This window comes from Vicugna pacos, unplaced genomic scaffold, assembly GCF_048564905.1.
Source record: "Vicugna pacos unplaced genomic scaffold, VicPac4 scaffold_118, whole genome shotgun sequence".
NCBI lineage: Eukaryota > Metazoa > Chordata > Mammalia > Artiodactyla > Camelidae > Vicugna > Vicugna pacos.
Genome location: NW_027328798.1, coordinates 164,478 through 187,374, shown reverse-complemented (window position 1 = coordinate 187,374; position 22,897 = coordinate 164,478). Strand labels below are relative to the sequence as shown.

At 42.6% G+C, this 22,897-nt stretch overlaps 1 protein-coding gene across 8 annotated transcripts in view; it reads left to right on the top strand.

Annotated features, from left to right (window-relative positions):
• The window catches only part of LOC140694995 (trafficking protein particle complex subunit 9-like), a 170,291-nt gene extending 147,797 nt beyond the window's left edge, over positions 1-22,494 (top strand). For 3 of the 8 annotated variants that reach the window (XR_012070664.1, XR_012070661.1, XR_012070669.1), the window contains one exon: positions 21,968-22,241. Coding sequence is in view for 1 of the 8 variants with exons in the window: in XM_072957980.1 (XP_072814081.1) it covers positions 21,968-22,216 (249 nt within the window). In the remaining 7 variants the exon portion in view is untranslated. Of the gene's footprint in view, positions 1-21,967 lie in introns of all 8 variants that reach the window. The other 5 variants (XR_012070666.1, XR_012070663.1, XR_012070657.1 and 2 more) reach the window with 5 other exon arrangements.
• Positions 22,495-22,897: the final 403 nt, after the last annotated feature.

Sequence of the window (22,897 nt, the reverse complement as noted above, 5' to 3'; positions counted from 1 at the left end):
ATTCTTAGAAATGCTTTCTTATAATGGTATAAATTTCTTCTGTAGGTTTTTTTAATCTCTAAGATGGAGATGATAATGGTACTTGTTACAGTGAGGAGAAGCTGAATTGATATGAGCAAAGAGTTGTATTTGCTCTTATTAGTACTTTCTAATATTTACATCATTTTCTGTAATTTTTCTTGTGGTCATTTTGACTGGAATAGAATTTGTTTTTTCCAGGTATTCTCTGATTGTAACAAGACAATTATTAAATTCATACTTTGCTTTTTAATTTGAAATCCCACCTGTAAAAAACACTTATGTATACTAGAGTCTCTTTTTGAGCTCATGATTTATTTCTGTCAATCTTACTTTCTTACTCTAGCACTATATCTTACATATTGTAAAAATTTATTTAATATATTACAGTGCGAATTTTTTGATTCTTTTTTCGATCCCTAAATTTCTTGGCTTGTATTATGACTTTATTATTCCTGAAGAATTCTAATATAATTTTTTCAAGTTAAAAAAAAAAAAGATAAGTGTTGTCATGGGATTTTTTAGTAATTTTGAATTATCTTTAGGAGAACGTACATCTTTAAAACTGCTTTCCTCCATACAAAAGGTTGATGTCTCTACTTTCACACTTTTACTTTACCCCTCAGTACAGTCCTGTACTTTCTCCATGTACAACATGGGCATTGTTTTTGAGTTATTTCCAGATTATTGTTGATGTTTTTGTTAATTTTTTAAGTGAGAAATTTGTGCTATTATATTTTTTAACTGTTAAAACTGACACCTAGGAAGGCAGATTCGGTTTGTAAATACTCACTTTGTAACTTCTCATTTAAAATTGTAAGTATTAAGTACTTGTTACAGAATCCTTTCTTTTCTGTTTTTAAAAATTTGTTTCCAAGATTCTCAAAATGGTCATAGCTAAGTAGTATAGGTGGGGAGACAGATGGAGAGAGGTAGTGTGGCTCATGTACAAACTGTGAGCACTTTCATGGCTGCCTTTATGCTGGAAAAGCTGATAAACAGTCCAGCTTAAACCAGGGTGGCTTTGTATGCACTTGAAATCCAGCTTTCCTGCCTGTATGGTGAAGCCTGGTAGGCGTGGCAGGTAGATGATCAAGGTCGAATGGAGGTTATTGGCTGCACAGAGCACTGTGTCTGAGAATTGGAGACCATCGCCATGGGAAATGCTTGGTGCCAGGAACAATGCAGAGGAGCTGGGGAACCTTGTGTTAAGGATTTTCCAGCCCTGGGAGTGGGAATATCAGACTCTGCATTCAGATCTGAGTTTGAATTCATCCTCTTTAGTTTTCTTGTCCTCTGACTTTTGTCAAGCTATATACCGTCTTTCACTTCCTGTTTTCTTGTCTCTCAAATTAGGAGAATTACATCCTGCTGCTAGAGTGTTTGATCAGGTTAAATAATTTGTGTCTATAAGATGTCACATACAGTCACAAGCTCAGTGAGAAATGGGCTGTCGCCTGTTCTTCTGCAGCTCAGTGCTTGAGAAGACATGGGGGAAAGCCAGTCCCTAATTTGTGTGTGATGCAAGTAGGAACAAAATTAATGTCTTGCCTTTCCCTAGCAGTATTCTTACAGCTTTGCTTCATTTACTTCTTTCCTCCTTTCCTTTCCCCTTTCCCATCCTCCACCAAAAGAGCCTCTCAGAAAAATAGATTCAAATTACTTTAAAGGTTGGCTCATCCTCATGAAATGATAGTATCATAAAAAAAACTGTGCAAATCCCAGAATATATTTTATATGATTTACACACACACATGTGCGAGCAAACACACACACACACAAAATCAGTCTACCTCCCACTTACAGAGGGAGAAGGTCCACTTTTTCTGAGTTTTCATTCACAGAGAGTGAGAACAATGTCTCTTACACAGACTTTCACCAGGCTTCATGCATGGTGTTTTTAATTGAATTTCTGTTTGTGGCCATAGATATAGTCTCCTAATAGAAGAGAGAAAGTGGAGACATAGACATTCCGCTGAGATATTGGTGTCATCATATTTTAGTTGTAAAGGACTTAAGACAGCATAGAGTCGCAACATTTTATGGGTGAGAATCCATGATGTTGTAACTTAGACAAGAACCTGGGTCTTCTGCCATCTTGTCCACGTGGGTGAAGAGGCAACTGGGCAGGGGATAGTAGGGATCCTTCCTGCTTCACTTCCATGTTCTTGCTAGTTTTCATTTCAGCTGCCTTTAGTTTATGTTCATGAGGCCACTCATGGGAAGGTCACTCTGTCCTGATAGATTGAGTTTCTTATCAGCGAAAAGCTCTGGACCCACTCATATTTCCCAGGGTTTTCTGCTGACCTGCTGACACTTTATATAATTGAGACCTAAGAAACTACTGAATATAAAATCCTTATTGTTATCGTTTCCCCTCGAGTTCCATAGGAATGGGGTGCTGTCTCAGGCTGTCTAAAGCCAGATCTGAACAAAGATAGGGTGATGGGCTGTGCTGCTGGACCTACACAGTCGAAGGGGATTTCCACCTTAGCTTTATAATCAGGCAGATTAGTTCAAATCTTGCCTTTACCAATTATTATCTTTGTGTCTTGGGGGAGAAACTGTACTTTTTTGTGTCCAAATTTGTTTATCTGTAAATAAGTTCAGTATTTATTTTAAGGTTTCTGTTTTAGAATTGAATGAGCTAATTCATTCATTTATACCTAAAATAGCGATCGCATGGTTCTATGCTGGTGCCTTGGTAGTTGATTACTAAGGGAATCGGCAGTGAGAATGGGGGTGGGGGACTCCTGGATAATAGAGCTTATATTCCAGGATATGCTTGTAAAAGACTGGATGTGCAGTAGATTTTTAGTAAATATCTACTCCTTTCCTAATCTGCATTGATTGTTTATATATCTTTATACAAATATATTAACAATTTTTATTGCAATTTAAATATTTTTGTAGTATTTACATTATGTAGCTATAAAAATACATGAAATAAAATGATTTGACTTTTATTTTCTTTTCAATAAGCAAAACAAAATAAAATAGAAAAGAAAAAAGTCTTGAGGGAGTAGTAATAATTTTATTTCTGTGGAATCAATTCCGTATAATAGGTCTTTGTCATGTTGTTAAACAGCATATAAAATTGATAGGTTGTGACATACTGGAAATGAGGAAACAGTGGAGACATACTACCTCTAATGCAGTCATTTTGTTACCAAGTCCAAACTCGTTCTGCTTGCTGCATGACAGGCCAATAAATGGGGAGATGAGATGTTGGAGTAAGGAATAGTGACTTCATTTGAAAATCTGGCAGACCCAGAAAATGGCATATTGATATCCAGTAGAACTCTCTTCCCCAAAGCAGAATTCAGTCTCCTTTTATACTAAAAAGCGGCGGGGATGTGGTTGGTTGTTGCAAACTTCTCGCTGTACGAATTGTTTGTCCTTGGAATCCTTTGTTCCTGCAGCTGTCCATGGTGGGTCAAATTAAGGTGCCCCCGTAAAACCTCCAAATAAAAGAAAGGTTATTATCTATTTTGCCACTTGCCATCTGTACATAAGTGTAGAAGAGCTAATATCCTTAAAGATCAGAGCCCGGAGAATAGGCTGTCCTGGATATTTCAGGCTAAAGGCAACTTTTTTTCACAAAAGGTGCAGAGATAGCATGTCGGAGCCTAGAAAACAAGGTACAGGTTTAAAGCCAAACGAACACATCTAACATGGAGTCAAATTTGTTCTTTTCTTTTACAATTTCTTTTTCTAACTCATAAATAATTTTAGTAAGAAACATGAGAAATTTTTTTTATTTTTGCTTCTTAATAACGGATTACAACTACACTTTAGTGAGCAGGGATGCTGTGCGTGCCTTGGGGTCACAGCAAACTCTTGTTGGGGGTGGTCGACCCTGTAACATACCGGATGTCCCGTGAGTGTTGGTGAGGGTCCCCCTAACCAGGGGCTCTCTTCAGGAACCACCATATGGGCATTGACCTCTGGAGACCTCTTTTTCAGCTGCAGGAAATTTTTTCAGATTTTGTGATGGAAAAATCTCTCCAGCTGCAGATAATCAGGGAATAAAGGAAGAGGAAAAGTGCTTGAAGTAGAGTAGAAGAGAAGGACAGAATATCAGGGAGCGTGGGGACTTGGCAGCGGGGCCTCGGGAGAGAGAGGAGCAGAGGTGTGGAGGGTCCCGGCTACGGAACTAGCTCCTGCACCTTTCCCCGCACCCAAGCCACACAGCTTTTAATTGGGCCCAGGACTCCCTCCTGTCTGGATGTCACCCTGGGCAGAACTTTGAGAATCGAAGCTAAGGGGTGGTCATCACTCACCTAGGGGGTCACTGAGGACTTTGCTCAAGTCCACATTGACTTTTCCAGTCATGTGCCTTCACCTGTTCTTTATCTCAGGATCTGAGAAGCAGGAGCAAGGAACTCATGGAGAGATCCAGGAAGATATCTGACTGTGTTAAGAGACGACAGTCACAGTGACACGTGGAGCGAAGACACTTGCAGTAAAGTAAAATAACTTCACAACTATTGCATCAGAGCTGCAAGTGTGAGAGAACCTAAGCCTGTCTCAGAGTGCAGGGGACCAGAGAAAAGGAATGGTAAAATTACCACTGACATTTGAAATTTTGTTAAAAAGAATGCTACTGTTAATTGTATCACTTGAATGTATGCAGGTGTTTTTCTATGAGCATTCATAGGTTCACAAAACCCCACCAGCCACTCTTGCTCCCATCTGGTGTGGGCTTTCTCAAGCACAGTGCCCTTCCTGCTTGGGTGGGCCACGCTGCTGGTCCTCGCCTGGGGCCGGACTGCTACAGGACACTGAGTCCCCGAGGCACTGCCTGGGATACATGACAGGAACATCTCTGCTCTTGGCTGAGGGCCTCCGTTTCCCCCTGCAGTGTAAGAATGCCGGTGACTCAGTTAGAAGCATGCATCCAAGACATCCTTCCGTGTCATCACCATCTAGAAGCGGTGCCTGAATATTCTGAATTTCTGCAGAATGTTGTTTGCAATCACCTTGAACAAGTGAGTGTGTGTCCTCTTTCAAGTGGAGGAATTACTGCCGTTTTCCTGGAACTTACTCACCACTAGTCCATCTGAATTTTCTGTGCTAGGATTCAGTATAGCCTGCTAATAACTCTGCAGTCAGATCTTGAAACCCTGATGAAGAGGATTATTTATTTTCTTTCCTTATATGATAGTATTTTACTTTCAAAATTCTGAGTTTTCTGTTCTTGGAGGAATTTTTTTGGGGTTTGGAGAAACAACTTTGCTCTTACCATCTTTGTGACCTGTTGCTATATGCATCTCACCTGTCTTCTGTCACTTGTGAGGCGGTTCCATTTGTGACCCTGTCCGGGTTATTCATGTTATAAAACATAAAATCTGTAAAAAGTACAGAACCCTTTTACTCCGAAGACATTCCACAAATACTCCTTAATCTGTGTGTGGTTTTAACAAGACACAAACATTAGAACATATACTTGCAGGTTGCCAGTGCAAAATCCCAAATGAATAGTCTAGCTCAACATCTAAAATCTTTCTTATCTACCTTGGATAATGTTTGGATAAGTGAAGAAGTTTGCTAAGAACCAAGACCAGGTTTAGGATACAGGCTGATGTAGCTCAGCGGGTCCTCCCAAGCTGATGCTCTGCCAGAGAGTGGGGGTTGAGGGGAGAGGGCGTGCCTGCCCTCCATGAGCTGACAGTTTCATGGCAAACCACCTTCACAAGGTGAAGAAATTGGAGTTTCTTCCTATGAACAGTGGGTCTGAAAAGAGCCCAAAAAGCATGGGAGTGACACAATCCCATTTGTCGCAAGTAGGGGGAGAGTGGCTGTGGGGGCCACTTGGGAGACTCGTGAGTCCAGGTGGGCAGTTGGTGGCTTCCACTTGAGCGGTAGGATAGTGGGTAAAAGCGAACAGATTGAAGGCATGTTTAGATGGTAAAAAGAAAGATTTAAAGCTGTCTGTGAAGGTAGGATGGAGTAAGGCCCAGGTTTCTGGGTGGATTAATGAGTTAAATGATGGTCCTGCTGTGTTCTGAGGAGGGAAAGCTGCAGAGGGATTTCTGGGGGAAAACTGATGAGTTCAGCTGTGGGTAAAGTGAAAGGTTGTTAGATGTGTGGTCTGGGATCTCAGGTGAGAGCCAGTAGTGAGTAGGGAGAGGGGAGAGAGACTTTCAAATAATTTTATCTTGTGAACATACATATAAGGATGAGTAATGACACACTTAACCCCTCTATATTCTGTATTTAAAACCCAGTAACATTTTGCTATATAGGCTGCAGGGGTTCTTAATTTTTTAATACAAATAAAATAAATAGAAACAAAATAGTGGAGTTAATGAATATCTTAGAGTTGATGTGTGTCCTTGTATGTATTTTGATTTCTCATCTTTATAAACATAATCTACAAAAAGTTAACTTGCTTAGAATAAGAGTTAAACACAGGGACATGACACACTCTGTTGGGGGTTGAAGGTGATATCTTTGGCAAATTATATAGCCTCTCTTTGCCTTTGTTGCATCTTCTGTGAATGCCCCCGTGCCCCTCATCACAGCTGATTTCCTAGACTAGAAGTTGGGAGGGAGGCTGCTGAAGGGAGTAAGAGGTGGCAACTGCTAGGAACAAAGAAGACAAAGACAAAAACAGATTAAAGCCGAGAAACTGAGTCCTAATACCCTCAAAGGAAAAATAATCCCGCAGTGTTTTGAGCCACTTATCGTAAGGGAAACAAAATCACGTGGATCCAAATCTCTTGAGCATATGTGTATTGTGGGTGGGAGGGTATCATCAGAAAAGGGTTGAGAAGAGGCTTTTTGGTTTCCCTTAACGTTTTCAGTAAGAATGGGGTGCAGAAGCAAAAACCACCCGCTACACATTAGAAGGTGTTGTTTTGTGTGAAACTGACCAAAGTTTGGAAACCAGTCATCAGTGGTGCTGGGAAATGAAGAGGCTTCTGGATTGGGTGGGGCACTTGCTGTGACTTCCAGGTGACCTGCTGGCTGGGGTCTGTGAGGCGGGCAGTAGGTTTGCAGTGTGACCTGGGCATAATCCCTGGCTCTGAGGCTGCTGGTCTGACTAGCAGACCTGGGCAGATGCAGTCCTATTGGGGCATCTCGCGATGTGGCCTGGGACACCTGCCATGCTGAGGGCGAGAGGAGGGATCCCCTAAGGGGGTGTCCCTGTGAAGAGTAGAAACGTCCTCCTGCAGGGGAGGAAGAGCCTCTGAGCAGCGGGCCGGATGCACAGGCAAGAGCAGCCTGAGCACGGAGATTTCGGGGACCTGGAAGTCATAAAGTGGCCCGAACAGCCTTGTTCCTGAGAAACTGGAGGGAAAAGATGCTGCAAATGCAGGCTAATTTCAGACCCTGTGGTGGGTCATGAGTGATAGGAAAGAACTGGTCAGGCAGGCACGAAAGAACCCTGTGGTTGTCCCAGTTGGGGCGTCACACCAGAGGGAGGAGCAGAGTTATAGACTTTGTCACTTTTTATCTGTGTGACTTTGAACAATAACACCCCACCTCTCTCTATATATATCTTCATCTGTAAAGTGACAGAGTGACAACTCGTGTCATCAGAAGGCTTAGTTTAGCTCTGATCCTCATTGTCCAGTCCTGTCAGTGCTGCCCTGCAAGGTTCTGCAGTGGGTGCTCTTACCCTGAGATGGGAGGGCGTAGAAGGACATTGTAGCACCCGAGGGCAGGAAGGGGTTGCTTTAAAAGCAGACATGTAGCCTCCTGCAGCTGCAGACCTACAGGCAGTTTGGTTTATGGTCGTGGAGAGGACTTTGGAGGTCTTAGCATCGTCTTAAGACTTGTTTTCCCTTGGGGACCTGATTTGCCTTTGCAGATTAATGTTGAAGATTTGGGCTTCTGGCAAAGCTGTTTTCAGAGATGGGTATATATGTAACATATAGTATAAAATGAAAGGTTTTATTTAATATTTGGGACTTTGTAGCTGTAGGGAACAGCTCTGTTGGCCTGGTTTCCACGGAGGACACTAGCAGTCGTCAGAGCGTGCAGGAGGGCAGGCAGCCTGCAGTGCTTCTGCGGGGGTTCTCCCCAGCAGGACGCTCTGCTGAGTTGACTCTTCTCTGAGTTTGGTTGCCAGAGGAGCAGACAGCAAAGTAATGAGTTCTGGTGGGATTGTATAATGACAGGAAGAAAGAGGGAGCCGTAGTTCTTAGGGACTACTACACTCTTTTGGTTCCTGATCCAGTGTGTCCCATTACACAATTGATGAGTTGTGTCTATTCTGGGACTTGATTGAAATAAACGTGCAGCCTGAATATTAAGAGTTATGTTTTATTTGTCAGAAGGACTCGAGCCAGGATGACCGCCTCTCAGAACACTCTGAGGGACTGCTCGCAAGAGTAGGGGAGAAGCTAGGATTATATAGGAGCTTTACAACAAAGACCAGGTAGTCAGGACAATAAAACATTGCTTGTTATCTAAAGAAAGCCAGGTATCTCAAGTTCATGAATTTAATGCTTTTCAATATATGGGAGGAAGCCAACATTTGGGCTGACTGAATATATACTTTAGACAAGCACCTAGCTATCTAGGGCCAGTAATCTTCCTTTCTTATTCTGAGTCTGCTCAGAGGGCACCATTGTGAATGGCTGCAGGCCTGTCTTCACTGGAGGGTGGCGGCAGCCGCTGATGACTTGTTTTCAGCATTCTTTGTTTAGTGACATGGTTGCAATATTTTCATTCAATTTGTAGTGTTTTCATTCACAGAAAATTATGGTATTACCCTGATTATGGATAATCTGGAAGCTTGGAATGGAACCGAGATGGAATTACTGCAGGTAACTTCTACTTTAATAAGCCATGTGTAAACATGAACACAGAGGAAGCATACAAAAGGATTCGGTGGTGAATGGGAAGGGTTTCTGCACGTTACAGAAGAAGGCAAGGCAGAATTCTTCTTCTTTGTGGGCAGGTATGTGAGTCCAACTTTCCTTTCTGAAGTGCTTTCTGAGAACTGTTTATGGTAATGAACCATCATTGACAAACGGTGACACACATTGCATTTAAGAGCTGGCTGGCTTCAACTTGGGTATTGGACAGGTGGAATTCATAGGCAGTGGTCAGGTGGATGGGACAGAGATGGAGCCCAGGCCTGGGCCCATATTCAGGTTGAAATCGCCATTTACTCACCATAGCGCCTTGGACTTGAATGTAACCTCTCTTAAACTGATGGTGAGTCTGTGAAATGGGCATGATAATATTCGTTACTTCCTGGGCTTGTTGTAAGTTCTGAAGATTATTATAGCACACATGAAGCACTTAACACACTGACACTTAGCAGTGTACACTTTGTTCGACCACCACGCTTGGTGTGTGTCAGAGCCTTAAAGGCAGCATGTGTCTGTTTAGGATGCACTGGTAGCCCCTTGGCTACTTTGTGAATTTGGTGATTTCCTTTAATACTTGTAACTCTGTGTGCCATGGGCAGTTATTTTTATGGACAGATGAGGAATCTCAGGGTAAAAAAGACTGTGTAATTTGCCCAAAGTCAGACCATAATTTTGTGTGCAGGGGCCTCGTTTCAGCATGGGCTCCTGGGCCTTCTGCTCTCTCCGTTCAGCACCAGAGCCAGATGTGGGCTCGGCTGTTTCCCAGCCCAGAATATCCGGCAGGCCACAAGACACACCTGGTCCTGTGCTGCTTGAGCAAAATCTCCGGAGGAGAGGCAGTTACAAAAGGGATAAACATAAAAACAGACGACAGCAAATTGTGATCAGCTCTGAGAAGGAAAGGAACACGTCTGGCCGTGCAGAGCTGGGAGCTTTCCCGTCGGGGCTGCTCTGGGGGCGCTCATCTCAGCTAAACAAGCTGTGCTGCTGCACCAAGGCAGGAAGGCAGGGCGCGTGTGGCCAGGTAGACAGGGCCTCGTTGATCGTACTCATTCCCTATTAAGTGGCAGGTGTCGCAGGCACTTAACTAATAAACAGACGTTGGCCAGAATCATCACGCATTTTGCTTGGTAGTTTTATTGGCGCCAACTTTGAGAGGAGGTCATTGAAGCTGGGGAGTTTGCTGCATGCCCGTGATTACCATGGAAATACCCCCACTGGTCTTTCAACCTAGACTGGTGTGGCTGTCATGTCCCAGCCCTGTGAATGGCATCGTGCAGCTTCTCCCAAGTGGCCCAAATGACTGACATTGATATGCTTAATTCGTAGGAAATGGTATGTGGCAATAAGAGAAAAAGGTAGTAAGAAATTGGAAAACTAGAAAATAACCAATTCTTCCCCTGCTGGGGGACCGTACCCTGTGTCTCTCACCCCACTCACTGCCTGTCACCTCCTCCCTGCCGACTCCGTGTTCAGAAGCCACTCTGAGCCTTTGAAGAACATTTTGCCTCATGACACTGTTGACTAGGACCTGCGACCTCTCTGTCCCTGGTTAACTCTCTCTTCAAAGCCATTTAAATTTCTTGCAGGCTCCTCCACTCAAATGTAAGAATAGCCCCTTTAAACTTCTTGATGCAGCTCCTTAATGAAGATCTTGGGAAGGAAACCTAGCCAAAACCTGGGAGGTATTCACAGAGTGAATGTAACCTGAGCATTTTTTGACGTTCAGAATCAGAGCGGTGGGAGACACAGGAAGGCCTTTTTAAGTTAGAAAGTGGAAAGAGAAAGGACTCAGGATGTTTGAGACTGAAACATCTCGGTCCCAGCCAGCAAGGCACCTGCGTTCAGGATGGTGTGTGGGGAGTGCAGAGTTCTCAAAAAGAAAGAAGTGGTGGGATGGCAGGGAGGACATTTAGGTACTTAACTGGGGAAGGAAAAAGTTGGCTGAACAATTCATGGTTGAACAAGAGGATTGTGACATGATGTGCTTGTATTTTGGAGAGAAGGGTTTTGTGGAGCCAGGCCTAAGGAGAAATCTCTCTGACTGGGGAGTCAGCACAACAAAAAAACACAGAGAACCAGGCAGACCCCATGGCCCCTGATGGGGGAGAGGCTGCCCACCAATTGGAGACCTGGAGGCTGCTTCTGTCCCTTAGCTGGGGTCTCAGACCTCACTTCACATCCCAGTCCTGTTGATACAAGAAAAAATATGTGGGGCATGAGAAGGGCTGTGTCCCAGGCTTCCGTTGAGCCCCTGGGATGTGCCCCACCAGATTTTGTTCCTTGGCTTCATGCAGTAAAGAATTCAAGAACAAGCCAGTGTTGAGTAAAGGTAGATTTATTCAGAGAGATACATTGACAGGCATGAGAAACGTCACGAAGTATGGGGGTTTGATGCTCAGATTAAAAGTAGGCACACACTCCACAGAAATAGTGTGGGCCTTCTCCGAAGAGGTAGAGAGAGGGGTTCCTGGGATGTGGCTCTGTGTTGCTCCTTTTCTTGGGCTTCGTGGTTTCATAAGCTAATAAGTAGAAGGACCAGCCTTAGGGCAAGGGGCTGGGATTCCAGGGAGTTGGCCATTTTCCACCCTTTGACCTTTTGTGGCTAGCCTTGTGACTGCCATGGTGCCTGGGGCCGTGTTATTCACCATGTTACTATTACAATGGGTGTATAATGAAGCTCAGGATCTACTAGAAGTTAAATCTCATCATCCTGAGCCTCAAGACCTATTGGGGGTTTGAATTCTTCACCATTTTGATGTTAATTGCTGTGGTCTTCTTGAATGGCTTGCTCTGCCCCCTTCCATCCTGTCTCACTGTGATGACACAGAGAGAGCAAAGGCCGGGCCCTGCGTGTGTTCCTGCATTTAACAGCGGGAGATGTGGGGTGGGCTGAGGATGACTCTGAGTGGTGAGAAATATGTTTCAGATTTTCCCACATGAGACATGGGGACCTGCCAGCAGCCATCGCAGATTTATCTCACGGGCATTATCGCTTGTGTTGTTACGGAAACAACAGGCCAGCCAAGAAATAAGCAGCACTCAGAGGGTGGGAGTACTGAGATTTATTATGCCAGCGGTCTCAGAGGGGCTTCTGTTCCCAAGCCCTGAGCACATCCAAGACGTGCACATGAGGTTTTATAGGGTTAATTACAAGTATGGGGCTTTTAGCCAATAAGGCTCAAACAACAAAAAGCAAGGAATCAGTACACTGAAGCTTATCAATTTGGAACAGATCACGTTACTGACAATTGTTGACCTTGGATTTACGAGTTAGCTTGTTAGCCCAGTAAACTGACACTGAACTTCAGATTTACGAGTTAGCCCAGCAAAACTTAGATCAGTAAACCGACACTTATCACACTTAGATTTGTGACTTAGCTTGTTAGCCCAGCTGGGGGTTTTGTTCACAGTGTCACTCATCTTTTCTATTTTCCTTTTATTTTTAAGTATTTAATCCAAATTTAATATCAGGATTTTTTTGGAAAGAAATTCTCTTTTTCTTTTCTTTGGGGCTCTTTTGGGGGGTAGGAAATTAGGTATATTTATCTGTTAGTGGAGGCCCTGGGGCTTGAACCCAGGACCCTGTGCACACTAAGCACACGCTCTACACCTGCCCCATCATCTTTTTCTTTTTGCTTTAGCTGCCAAGAATCTTACAGCTGAATTTCTAGTCGGCCTTTAACACTTGCCCTGACTTCATGGAATCCATTTTTATGAGTTTACCTCCCCTGGTTTCATTTAAGTATTGAATCTCCATTTTCTCTTCACTCTCAGTTTTGCCTTTTTGTTGTTATGGTTGTTAAGCTGTGTTTAAAAAATTGTTTAATTTCTCTTTTAGCAGGAGGCTGAAGTAAATAAATATGTAAACAAACATCACACTTAAATGCTTTTATATATTCTAAGCTGTTTAGTAGTTAATTAAAACCAAATTGGAATATTAAAGGGATAACATTTTTTAATTATTTTTTAATTTTTTATAAAGACATAGCTGATTTAAATATATGTTTCAGGTGTACAATAGATGCTCCATTTTATAGTTACTGTAAAACATTGTCTGTATTCCCTGTGTTGTAAGATACATCCCTCTAGAGTGTTTACATTACATGTTGCAGTTTGTATAAGAAATTTGGGTAACGCAGAGTCTGGACGTGGCTGTGGCTGACCCAGGTTCACGCAAACCCTGCCTGTCAAAGCTCAGGCCTTCACTCCTGTCTGCAGGGGAGCGAGTGGAGGCAGCTCTCATCAGCGATGGCACCACACTCTGAGTGGCAGTGACAGCAGTGACTGTGTGTGGACGTGAAAATTGTTGTTCCAAGAGTTTTACATGCTTTTCTGCATTTAATAATTACAGCCCTCCTGTGAGGAAGGGTTTTAAGTTTGTAATGAATAATACATTTTATTTTGATATTGATAGACTTCAAAACTCCGGAAAATTTACAGGAGTAGTACAATAAATGCTTAGATACAGTTCACCTTAAAGGGCACTATTTGCCCTTTTGTGACGGGCTTATTTTAGCATAAATTTTCAAAGTTCATTCATATTGTAGCCTGAATCAGTACATTATTCTTTTTGTTTGATAATATCCTTTTCCTTTTTTTTCGTTTTTGGTCTATTTAAAAATATTTTCATTGAAGTCTAGTCAGTTTGTAGTGTTGCATCAGTTTCTTGTGTACAGCACAAAACTTCAGTTAAATAGGAACATACCTGCATTCATTTTCATATTCTTTTTAAACATAAGTTACTATAAGTTATTAAATATATTCTCCTGTGCTATACAGTATATACTTGCTGTTTATTGTATACATACTCAGCATCTGCAAATCTTGAACTCCCAATTTATTCATTCCACACCCTCTCCCCTCTGGTAACCATAGTTTGGTTTCTATGTCTCTGTGTCTGTTTCTGTTCTGTAGATAAGTTTATCTTTTTGTTCCTTTGTTTTTGTTTTTTGTTTTTTTTTGTTTTAGATTCCACATGTGAGCGATCTCATATGGTATTTTTCTTTCTCTTTCTGGCTTATTTCACTTAGAATGTCATTCTCCTGGTCCATTCATATTGCTGCAAATGGCATTATTTTATTATTATTTTATTGCTGAATAGTAGTCTATTGGACATATATACTACAACCTCTTTATCCAGTCGTCTGTCAGTGGACATTTAAGTTGTTTCCATGTCTTGATATTGTAAATAATGCTGCTGTGAACATTGGGGTGAAAGTGTCTTTTTGAATTACGTTTCCTTTCGGATATATGCCCTGGAATGGGATTGCTGTGTCATCTGGGCCCCCAAGGTTTTGTCTTTTGAGGAACCTCTATACAGTTTTCCACAATGGCTCCACCAAACTGCATTCCCACCACAGTGTAGGAGTGTTCCCAATTCTCCACAGCCTCTCCAGCATTTAGTGTCTATGAACTTCTGAATGATGGCTATTCTGACTGGTGAAAGGTGATACTTGTTTGCAGTTTTGATTTGCATTTCTCTGATAATGATATTGAGCATTTTTTCATGTGCCTATTGGCCATTTGTATGTCTTCATTGGAGAAATGTTTCTTTAGGTCTTCTGCCCATTTTTGGATTGAATTGTTTGTTTTTCTTTTTTATCAAGTGTAAAAGCTGTTTACATATTCTGGGAATTAAGCCCTTGTCACTTTCATTTAATGCAACTATTTTCTCCCACTCCATACGTTGTCTTTTTGCTTTAATTTTTGTTTTCTTTTCTGTGCAAAAGCTTGTAAGTTTAATTAGAACCCACTTGTATATTTTTGCTTGTATTTCTATTGCTTGAGTAGACTGCTCTTGGAAAATATTGTTCAGATATATGTCAGATGTTTTGCCTATGTCTTCTTCTAAGAGGTTTATAGTGTCTTGTCCACAGTTTTAAGTCTTTAAGCCATTTTGAATTCATTTTTTTGTATGTTGTGAGGGGGTAGTCTAACTTCATTGATTTACATGCAGCTGTGCAGTTTTCCCTGCACCATTTGCTGAAGAGGCTGTCTTTGCTCAATTGTATGTTCTCACCTCCTTTGTCAAAGATTCAATTACCAAAAGTTTGTGGGACTATTCTTGGTAATTTTGTTTATCCATTCATTGATGGATGGATATTTTTAGTGACTTTTAGCTACTCTGAATGATACTGCTATGAATATTGATGTGCAAGTTTTTGTGAGAATACATTTCCATTCTGTTGGCTGTACAGTTGGCCCACCATATCTGTAGTTTCCACTTCATGGATCCAGATGGCTGATTGCAAAGGGACTTGATCATCCTTGGATTATGGTATCCAGGGTGGGGGGTTCCTGAAACCAAACCCCCGAGGACACTGAAGGATGACTCTACATGTAGGAGTGGAATTGCTCAGCCACATAACTCTAACCTTTTGAGGAAACATCGGGCTCTTCCAAAGAAGCTGCACCATTGCCCCTTTCCAACGGCTGCATATTGAGGGTATCCATTTCTCTGCCTCCTGACTGACACTTGTTATTGTCCATGTTTTGATTATAACCATCCTAGTGAGTTTAAAATGAGATCTCATTTTGATTTTGATTTCGCTAGTGATGCTGACCATCTTTTCAGATGCTTATTGGCCAATTGTGTATCTATTTAAATCCTTGGCAAATTAAAAAATTGGGTCGATTTTCTTTGTATTGTTCAGTTGTAAGCATTTGTTTTATATCCTGGATACTAGTCTCTTATTAGATATATGCTTTGCAAGATTTTTCTCCTATTCTGCAGATTGTCATTTCACTTTAATTTTTTTAAACATTAAAACAATTTCTTTATAGGGGAGGTAATTAGATTTATTCATTTTGTTTTTCTTCCTTAGCACGCACTCTATCATTTGAGCTACCCCTTTCCCCTTTCATTTCACACTCTTGATGTTGTCCTTTGTAACAAATGATTTTAATTTGATGAAGTCCATTTTATCTATTTTGTTTTATCACTTATGCTCTTGGTATTGTATCTAGGAAGCCATAGCCTATCCTATGACCACAAAGATTCATACTATGTCTTCTTTTAGAAAGTTCATATATTTAGTTTTTACGTTTTTGTCTGTGATCCATTTTGAATTAATATTTGTTATATAAAATACGGGGTCCAGATTCCAGATTCATTCTTTTGCCTTCAGATACCCAGGTGTCTCTGCTCCATTTGTTGGATAGACTATACTTTCAATGGAGTGTTGTTGGCACATTTCTGGAAAACTGACTGTAAATGTAAGTTTCCCCCCAGGATTTTTTATTGTGTCTCATAGATTTCTGCATCCAAACTTATGACAGAAGCATAATGACTTGAGTGCTATAGATTTGCTGTAACCTTTGAGTGAGTCCTCCAAATTTGCTCTTCTTTTTCAAGATTGTTTTGGCTGACCTGGGTCCCTTGCTTTCAATATGAATTTTGGGATCAGTTTTTCAATTTTTGCAAAGAAGTCAGCTGGAATTTTGATAGGGATTCCATTAAATATGTAGATTACTTTGGGAAGTCTTAACATTTTTAACAATATTTTCTACCATTGCATGATCATGGGATGCCTTCCATATATGAAGATATTTTAAATTTTTTTTGGTGATACTTCAAAATATTCAATGTACAAATCTTGTAAACTTTTGTTAAATGTATCTCTCATTTTATTTTTTATGCAGTTGTAAATGGAACGGCTTAGCTTCATAAGGGTGGGACTATATATATCAATTTATTTATTTCTAGGATTCCTACATAGCAAATACCCTAGGTTTATATTTGCTACATTGATCTATCCACAATTCTTCCCACCCCCGTGTCATAAGAAACCAAGACCCAGCTTAAGCCATCTGAACACCTATGTGGAAGTGAGAAATGAGACCTTTGGGTGGGGTTTGTGTAGATGATACTGAGATCTTATTCAGGATGGCTTCATCTTAATTTCTTTTAAACAATCCTTTCAGAGTACATAGTCAGATACATTAGGAAAATGCTGTTTTGATGTGCGGAGGAGCTAAGACTATAATTTTCAAGTAATTTCTAGTGAGAGTGTTGTACTTGAAACATAATTTGCATCAATCTTTGAAGATTTATGTTTCAGGAGCTTTGAGTAAATAATACCTGTCTTTATTCAATAACTACAACTAAATGCTCAAGCAACATGAAAGAGTTTGAGCAAACAGCTCCCGCCCCGTAGTGCTGGTTGGTTGCAGCTGTAACTGGAGTCAGCGCTTACCTCGCCCAGTACACTTGTGCTGATCTGCTCAAAACAGTTCGTCCAACAGTTTGTCGGTAGTCTTTTAGACAAAGCCATAAAGCATTGATTTAAGGTTGCTGGAATGTAATCTATTCTTATTAATATTAAGTAAGCACATATTGAGTACTTACTGTATGTTGGGAATTGTCCCGCAGCCTCACATGAATATTACTTCTAATACAACCTCTCATATTTCCCTGTTATTTGCACTTTACAGATAAGGAGACTGAGGATTAGGTCTTCTCTCTTTTGGGGGGAGCTCATTATCAATGATGGGAAGTTGTAAGGAAAAAGATATTGATTCATCCAGAGAAAATATTTTTCTGAGATTCAGTATTGAAGAAGGTAACCACTGAAGAGGGTGATCATTGTTTGAGTGAGACGAGCCCCGGGTTGTACGGAGTCAGCATCCCTGTCCTGGACGCTGCACGTGTAGAGCTGCATGGTGGGTGAGGCGGCGCGGCCGCGCAGGGAAAGCGGATGCCGGGCCGTTGGGCTGTGCTCAGGCCCGGTGGGGCTTTCTCCTAAGAGCAGTGGACCGTCATTGACAGATTTTAAGTAGGCTAGTGCGATGCTCTCGTAGATCACTTTTGTCTTGTAGAATGCTTAGAAACATTTAGAAGGCTCGGCAGGAGGTGATGTGATGAGTCAGAGTAGGGTGGCTGCGAGGTGTAGCAGTGTTCAATTTTCAAGTGATTTTCAGTCCCAGGTTTGTGGCTCAGTAGCCGTGTCACTTTGGATGACACACCCAAGGAAGTGAAACAATTTATCTAATCAATAGAAGCAGTGATGTACCGAACTCCCAGGACTGCTGTGTAGATCCAGTGAGATAACGTGTGCACAGTGTGCAGCATGGTCCCCAGCACAGAGTCAGTGCTGAGGGAGTGCCAGTGAGTACCTGGTAGGACAGGTGTGGGTGGTGGATCTCGATGACTGAGGAAATTTGCCCCTGAAGGAGGGGTCTTGTCACATCTGTGAGTGATTGGCCTGAGCTGGGAGAGGCAGGGAGACCTTGCCCCCGACCAAGGGCCCTGGGCAGGATGGCTATGGGAGGAACACCGTGAAGTTAGCTCTTTGCAGGTGGAGTTGGAGGTGCCCTTGAGACATCTAAGTGCAGTGTCACAATCACAGAAGTGGTCTGGTCCCGGGCTGTGCATTTTCCTGCTGAGATATTGATCTCTGAACGCGAAGACATACTTTACAGGACAAGTGAATAGTAGTATCATCTCTCATCAAAGCTCACATCTCTTTAATCATCACTCACTTTGCTAATTGGGTACTTACAGAACACACTTCACTGTCCTCCCCTGGGCTCAGGCTCCACAGAAAAGAGCTGGTGAGTCTCCCTCTTTTCCAGAAGAAGACACACTTAGCTGGTAGACATCTATACCTCGCCAGACTTAGAATTTTAGGTTGTTGATTTAATTCTATTTTCTGTTGGTCATCTCCTGACAGGAGAGACGTTTTACCTCATGGTCAGGTTTCAATTAGCTGTTACTGAGAATTGCTGGTCTGATCCATAGTGTATTTATTCTATTAACTTTGTAGAGTACTTATCATTTTTCTGTCTTTGCTCTTTAATTTTGTTTGCCCCTTCAATTTTCTATCTTATTTGGGACCTTATTTTATTTTTTAATTAAAAAATGTCTATTAGCAGTTAACAAAACAAAAGCAAAGAAAAAATGCACATGATAGCTAAATTTAGAAAATATCTTGTGTGTTTTCTGTCTCAGCAATGGAGGGTTCTAGAAACTCGTGAAAAGCTTCATTACATAAGTTCCTTTAAATTCTGATTAAGAAATAAAACCTTCCTTCCTCATCTTTCAAGCTGCACAGCTAATTGTCAAGAAAGTGAGGGGAAATTCTCAGAAGCCAAGACAAACCAGAAAGCAGGGATTCTGGGAGATACGTGAGCCTTAGAAGCCCTGGGGTGCCGGTTGGCTCCTGAACTGAGTTTCAGTTGCCCTGGCAGGAGGGCAGGAGGTGAGCCTGTGGCCTCTCACACTGGGAGTTGGATGGCTGTTCTTATATAAGGCCAAGCACATCCTGAGAATCCTGCTTTATAAAAGGTTGAATTAGAAAGAAAAGAATAAAAGCATTCCTCAAGGCAAGGAAGTAAGGAAAGTAAAATTTTTTGGAAGCGGGAAAAAATAACATATCCAAAGTAAGGATTTAGTTTAAAGCTGTTCTGGCATGAGAGTGACCACAAACCCATGGCAGAAAATCACAGCTCCTCCCAGAAAGAGAAGGTGTGTTTTGAATGAATCAGTGGACAGCCATTCTGAAAAAGGCCTCCAGAGTCTTCTGGATCAAGATACTGGACTCAAACACCTCCCTTCCATGGTCTCATTTAAATAACCAGAAAGGTTTTAAAGGAAAGAAGCCATAATCATAGTTCTATTTATTGACATTACTTTATGCTAGGAATTCAAAGGTGACTATGGAGTTGTCTCCTCTTTTATGGACCTTACTTTCTATTTGACATAGTTGGGGAACTTGGTGGATGGTGGTGTTAGTATGTTGCAATTAACCAGGAGAGGAGTTTAAGAAAGCAGTGAAGGGTTGGTGACATTTTTCGCTGAGGACAGTCCTGTTCAGTTGGCTTGTAATTACAGGCTCGTTGAGTTATCACTGGAGGGAATTAATCTTAAGGAATTTGGACTTAACTCAGGCCTCTTCAGAATGGGCAAGTGAAACTGGAGAAAGACAGTCAAATCTGTGCAGACATTGAAGTTCACTTCAACATGTGGTATCCATGAGCCAAAGATAGGACTAGTAGGCAGCACTTCTTGAGGACAGAGGAGTGGTTTTTAAGGTTCTTCAAGAATGAATCCCAAGGTACCGGGATGGCCAGTTGTCAAACTGTGACTTTGCTCTTTGGACGGTGTATCCACCAAGGGTATTGGCCGTTTATAAGTTTCCATTTCTCCTTAATACATGTCAGGTTATGAGGACGTGGGCATAAACGTTTCACACCTTGTCAAGGTGACTTTGGGTACCTGCCTAGAATCATGGGCACAGTTGCGGCTGCGTCATACATCTTGCCGCACATCCCGCTCCCCGGCTCCGTGATCACGGCAGAGTGGTTCCTTATTGAGCTGTCCATCTCCTCTGTGACATCGTAACCAAACAAAAGATTGGAGAGTATTAGCTTGGCTTTTTTCTTTTCTAACATTCCCTTCAAATTATGATGACTGATAGTGGACCCAGTTACGTTTGCAGATGATTTACAAGTAGGGCTGTCAGTACAAACCTTGTAATCCCCGCTGTGTGATCTAGAGAAGAAAGTTACACTCTTTCCAAATTGTTTTGATGCACTTATGTGGGAAAATGATGTATGTTTGAATATGAATTTCCTCTCTTAATCATCATGGCTAGAGATGAATATTTGTAGACATGGAATGAGTACTCTGTATTTGAACTGTATGGTCCCCTAAATTCTCCCCAGCTTTTTAAAGTCATCACTGGAGTGCTACCTCCAGAGTGCCGCAAAGCATCCAACACTGCCTGCTCTTCGGACACTGTAAGTTTCCAAGTTGGAGAAGGCTGCTGGCTGGTGAGGCATTCTCTCGCACATCTCTGGTTGGGTGATGTGAGCTGAGAACACAAGAATTGGCAGACAGTAACTAACCACGATCACGTCCATTTCTGGAACACTCATGGAGGATTTTACACCTATGCTAGTGGAATACGTTATTTCATTTAGTTTTCCCAAAAATCATAATTAGATTTTATCACCTGTATTAAAAGGGAAACTGTCAAAGCGAGTGACGTGCAGACTTTGGACTGGAACACGGGTCTTTCTGATCCCTGTCTCTGTTCCCTCCCCGGCCTATCCTTGCAAATGACCAGGAGACTCTTCCTCAGTCTTGAGTTTCCCTCTGATGTTACCGCTCTCTTTGTTTCTAAGAGAGGAAAACAAGTCTAAACTTACTTTCCAGTTGGAAATGGAATGGAGAGTTAACGTTGGAAGCCGGGAGAATCTGTCCTGTGATGAAGTGGTCTCCGAGCCACTTCCACTGGGATGTCACATCACTGTCTGGGCCCCTTGCTCAGCCTGTGCACAGGTGACAGCGCAGTTGTGCCGAGCAGTCCTCCCGGACAGGGCAGTGGGTTGGAAATGAGTTTGGGGATTTGGTTTCATTACACAAGTTCCTGAGGGCCTTGACCTGGCACTTCGAGTGGGAGCATTCCCTGTCCCACAGACTGTGCTCTGGGCCCGTGCAGACCTGACGTGGCCTCAGCCTGAGTCTCAGGGCCCGTGGTGATGAGGAGCATTTTAGCCCAGGGTCTGCCGGAGGCTCTGAGACTACTGGGCTGTGGGACTTTGTCCAGGATGATAATAATTCCTCCTCGAGTTTCAGATTTCCTTGCCTGTGAGCCGGGGTAGTAGTTGTTTCTGAGATGATTGTAATGATTCAGTAATGGGCGCAGCGTGTGCTGACAGGTAGCTGGGTGCTTTAGGAGCAGAAGTCGCAGTCACTCTGTCAGCCTCTCCCTGTGCGCTCTGTGCTTTGAGAAGTTGTGTGTTTGGTGAAAGTCCCGCCCAGACCCTAGGGTCTAGATGAACTTTTGTTCCTTTACTTTCCCTTCCTCTTCCTCTTTCCCTTCTCTGTGTCCCATGTTTAGGTAGCAGATTCCTCTATTTCAGGGAATACGGGCTTTTCTAGTAAAGGGACAGGTGGATTGCGGAGAGGTGGGGCCCAGAGGGGGTCTGGAGTGTCTGCACAGTGCTGCTTCCCTGCGTTTCTGCATCCGGTCCCATCAGTGCACTAAGTCAGCCTTCCTCTTCCTTCCTGTGTCATCGGGTCTCTGTTTTAAGGGAAAACCATTTTTATGGGTCTTTTTTCACTTACGTGTTTCATTCAGATGCTTGTTGCTTTTCTCCCTGTGCTTCAGCGTTCTGAGGAGAAAATTCAGCCGTGCAGCATCCTCTCCGAGCTCTACGAGTTGATCGGCTTCCACTGCAAGTCCACCTTCTTCAAGCGGGTGGCCCCCGTGCGGCACGCGGCCCCCGGCATCCCGGAGCCTGGCGGGAAGGCCTGCTCCCGACTCCTCCTGCAGACGCTTCCTGGCTACAGTCTGTCACTGGACTTGCAGGACTTCAGCAAATGTGTTGGAACTAAAACATTGCTTCAGCCCCATTAACCATGCCTGGTTTGGGCCCTGCTGTCCTGCCTCATCAGGGTGAATCTTGATTCATTTAGAACAGGGCTCAGCAGACTTTTCCTTTCAAGGGCTTGGGGGTAAATATTTCAGGGTCTGAAAACCTCCTGATCTCTGGTGCAGCTGCTCAGCTCTACTGTTTAGATGCCAGAACAGCCAGATAGTCCACACACCCATAGAGCTTTATTAACAGCGGTGGCTGGGGCTGGATTGGGTGTATGAACTGCAGTTTGCCCCCACAGCCTCCTCAATATTGACACCTGCACCAGAGTGTACATTTGTGACAATGGGTGAACCTACACTGACATGTCATCATCACCCATAGCCCATAGTTGACACTAGGATTTACACATTGTGTTGTGCACTCTGTGGGTTTGGACAGATGTACAATGACATGTATCCACCATCACAGCATCATACAGAGTCGTGTGTCTTAGTGACCTTAAAATGCTCCGTGCTGCACCTCATTCATTGCTCTTTCCCCTCTAGCCTCTGGCAGCCACTGATCTTTCAGTCTCTGTGTTTTTCCCTTTCCCAGAACACCATACAGTTGGAATCAGACAGTTGCTGAAACTTCCCAGATTGGCTTCTTTCACTTGGTAATATGCATTTAAGGTTCCTCCATGTCTTTCCATTCCTTGATAACTCATTTCATTTTAGCAC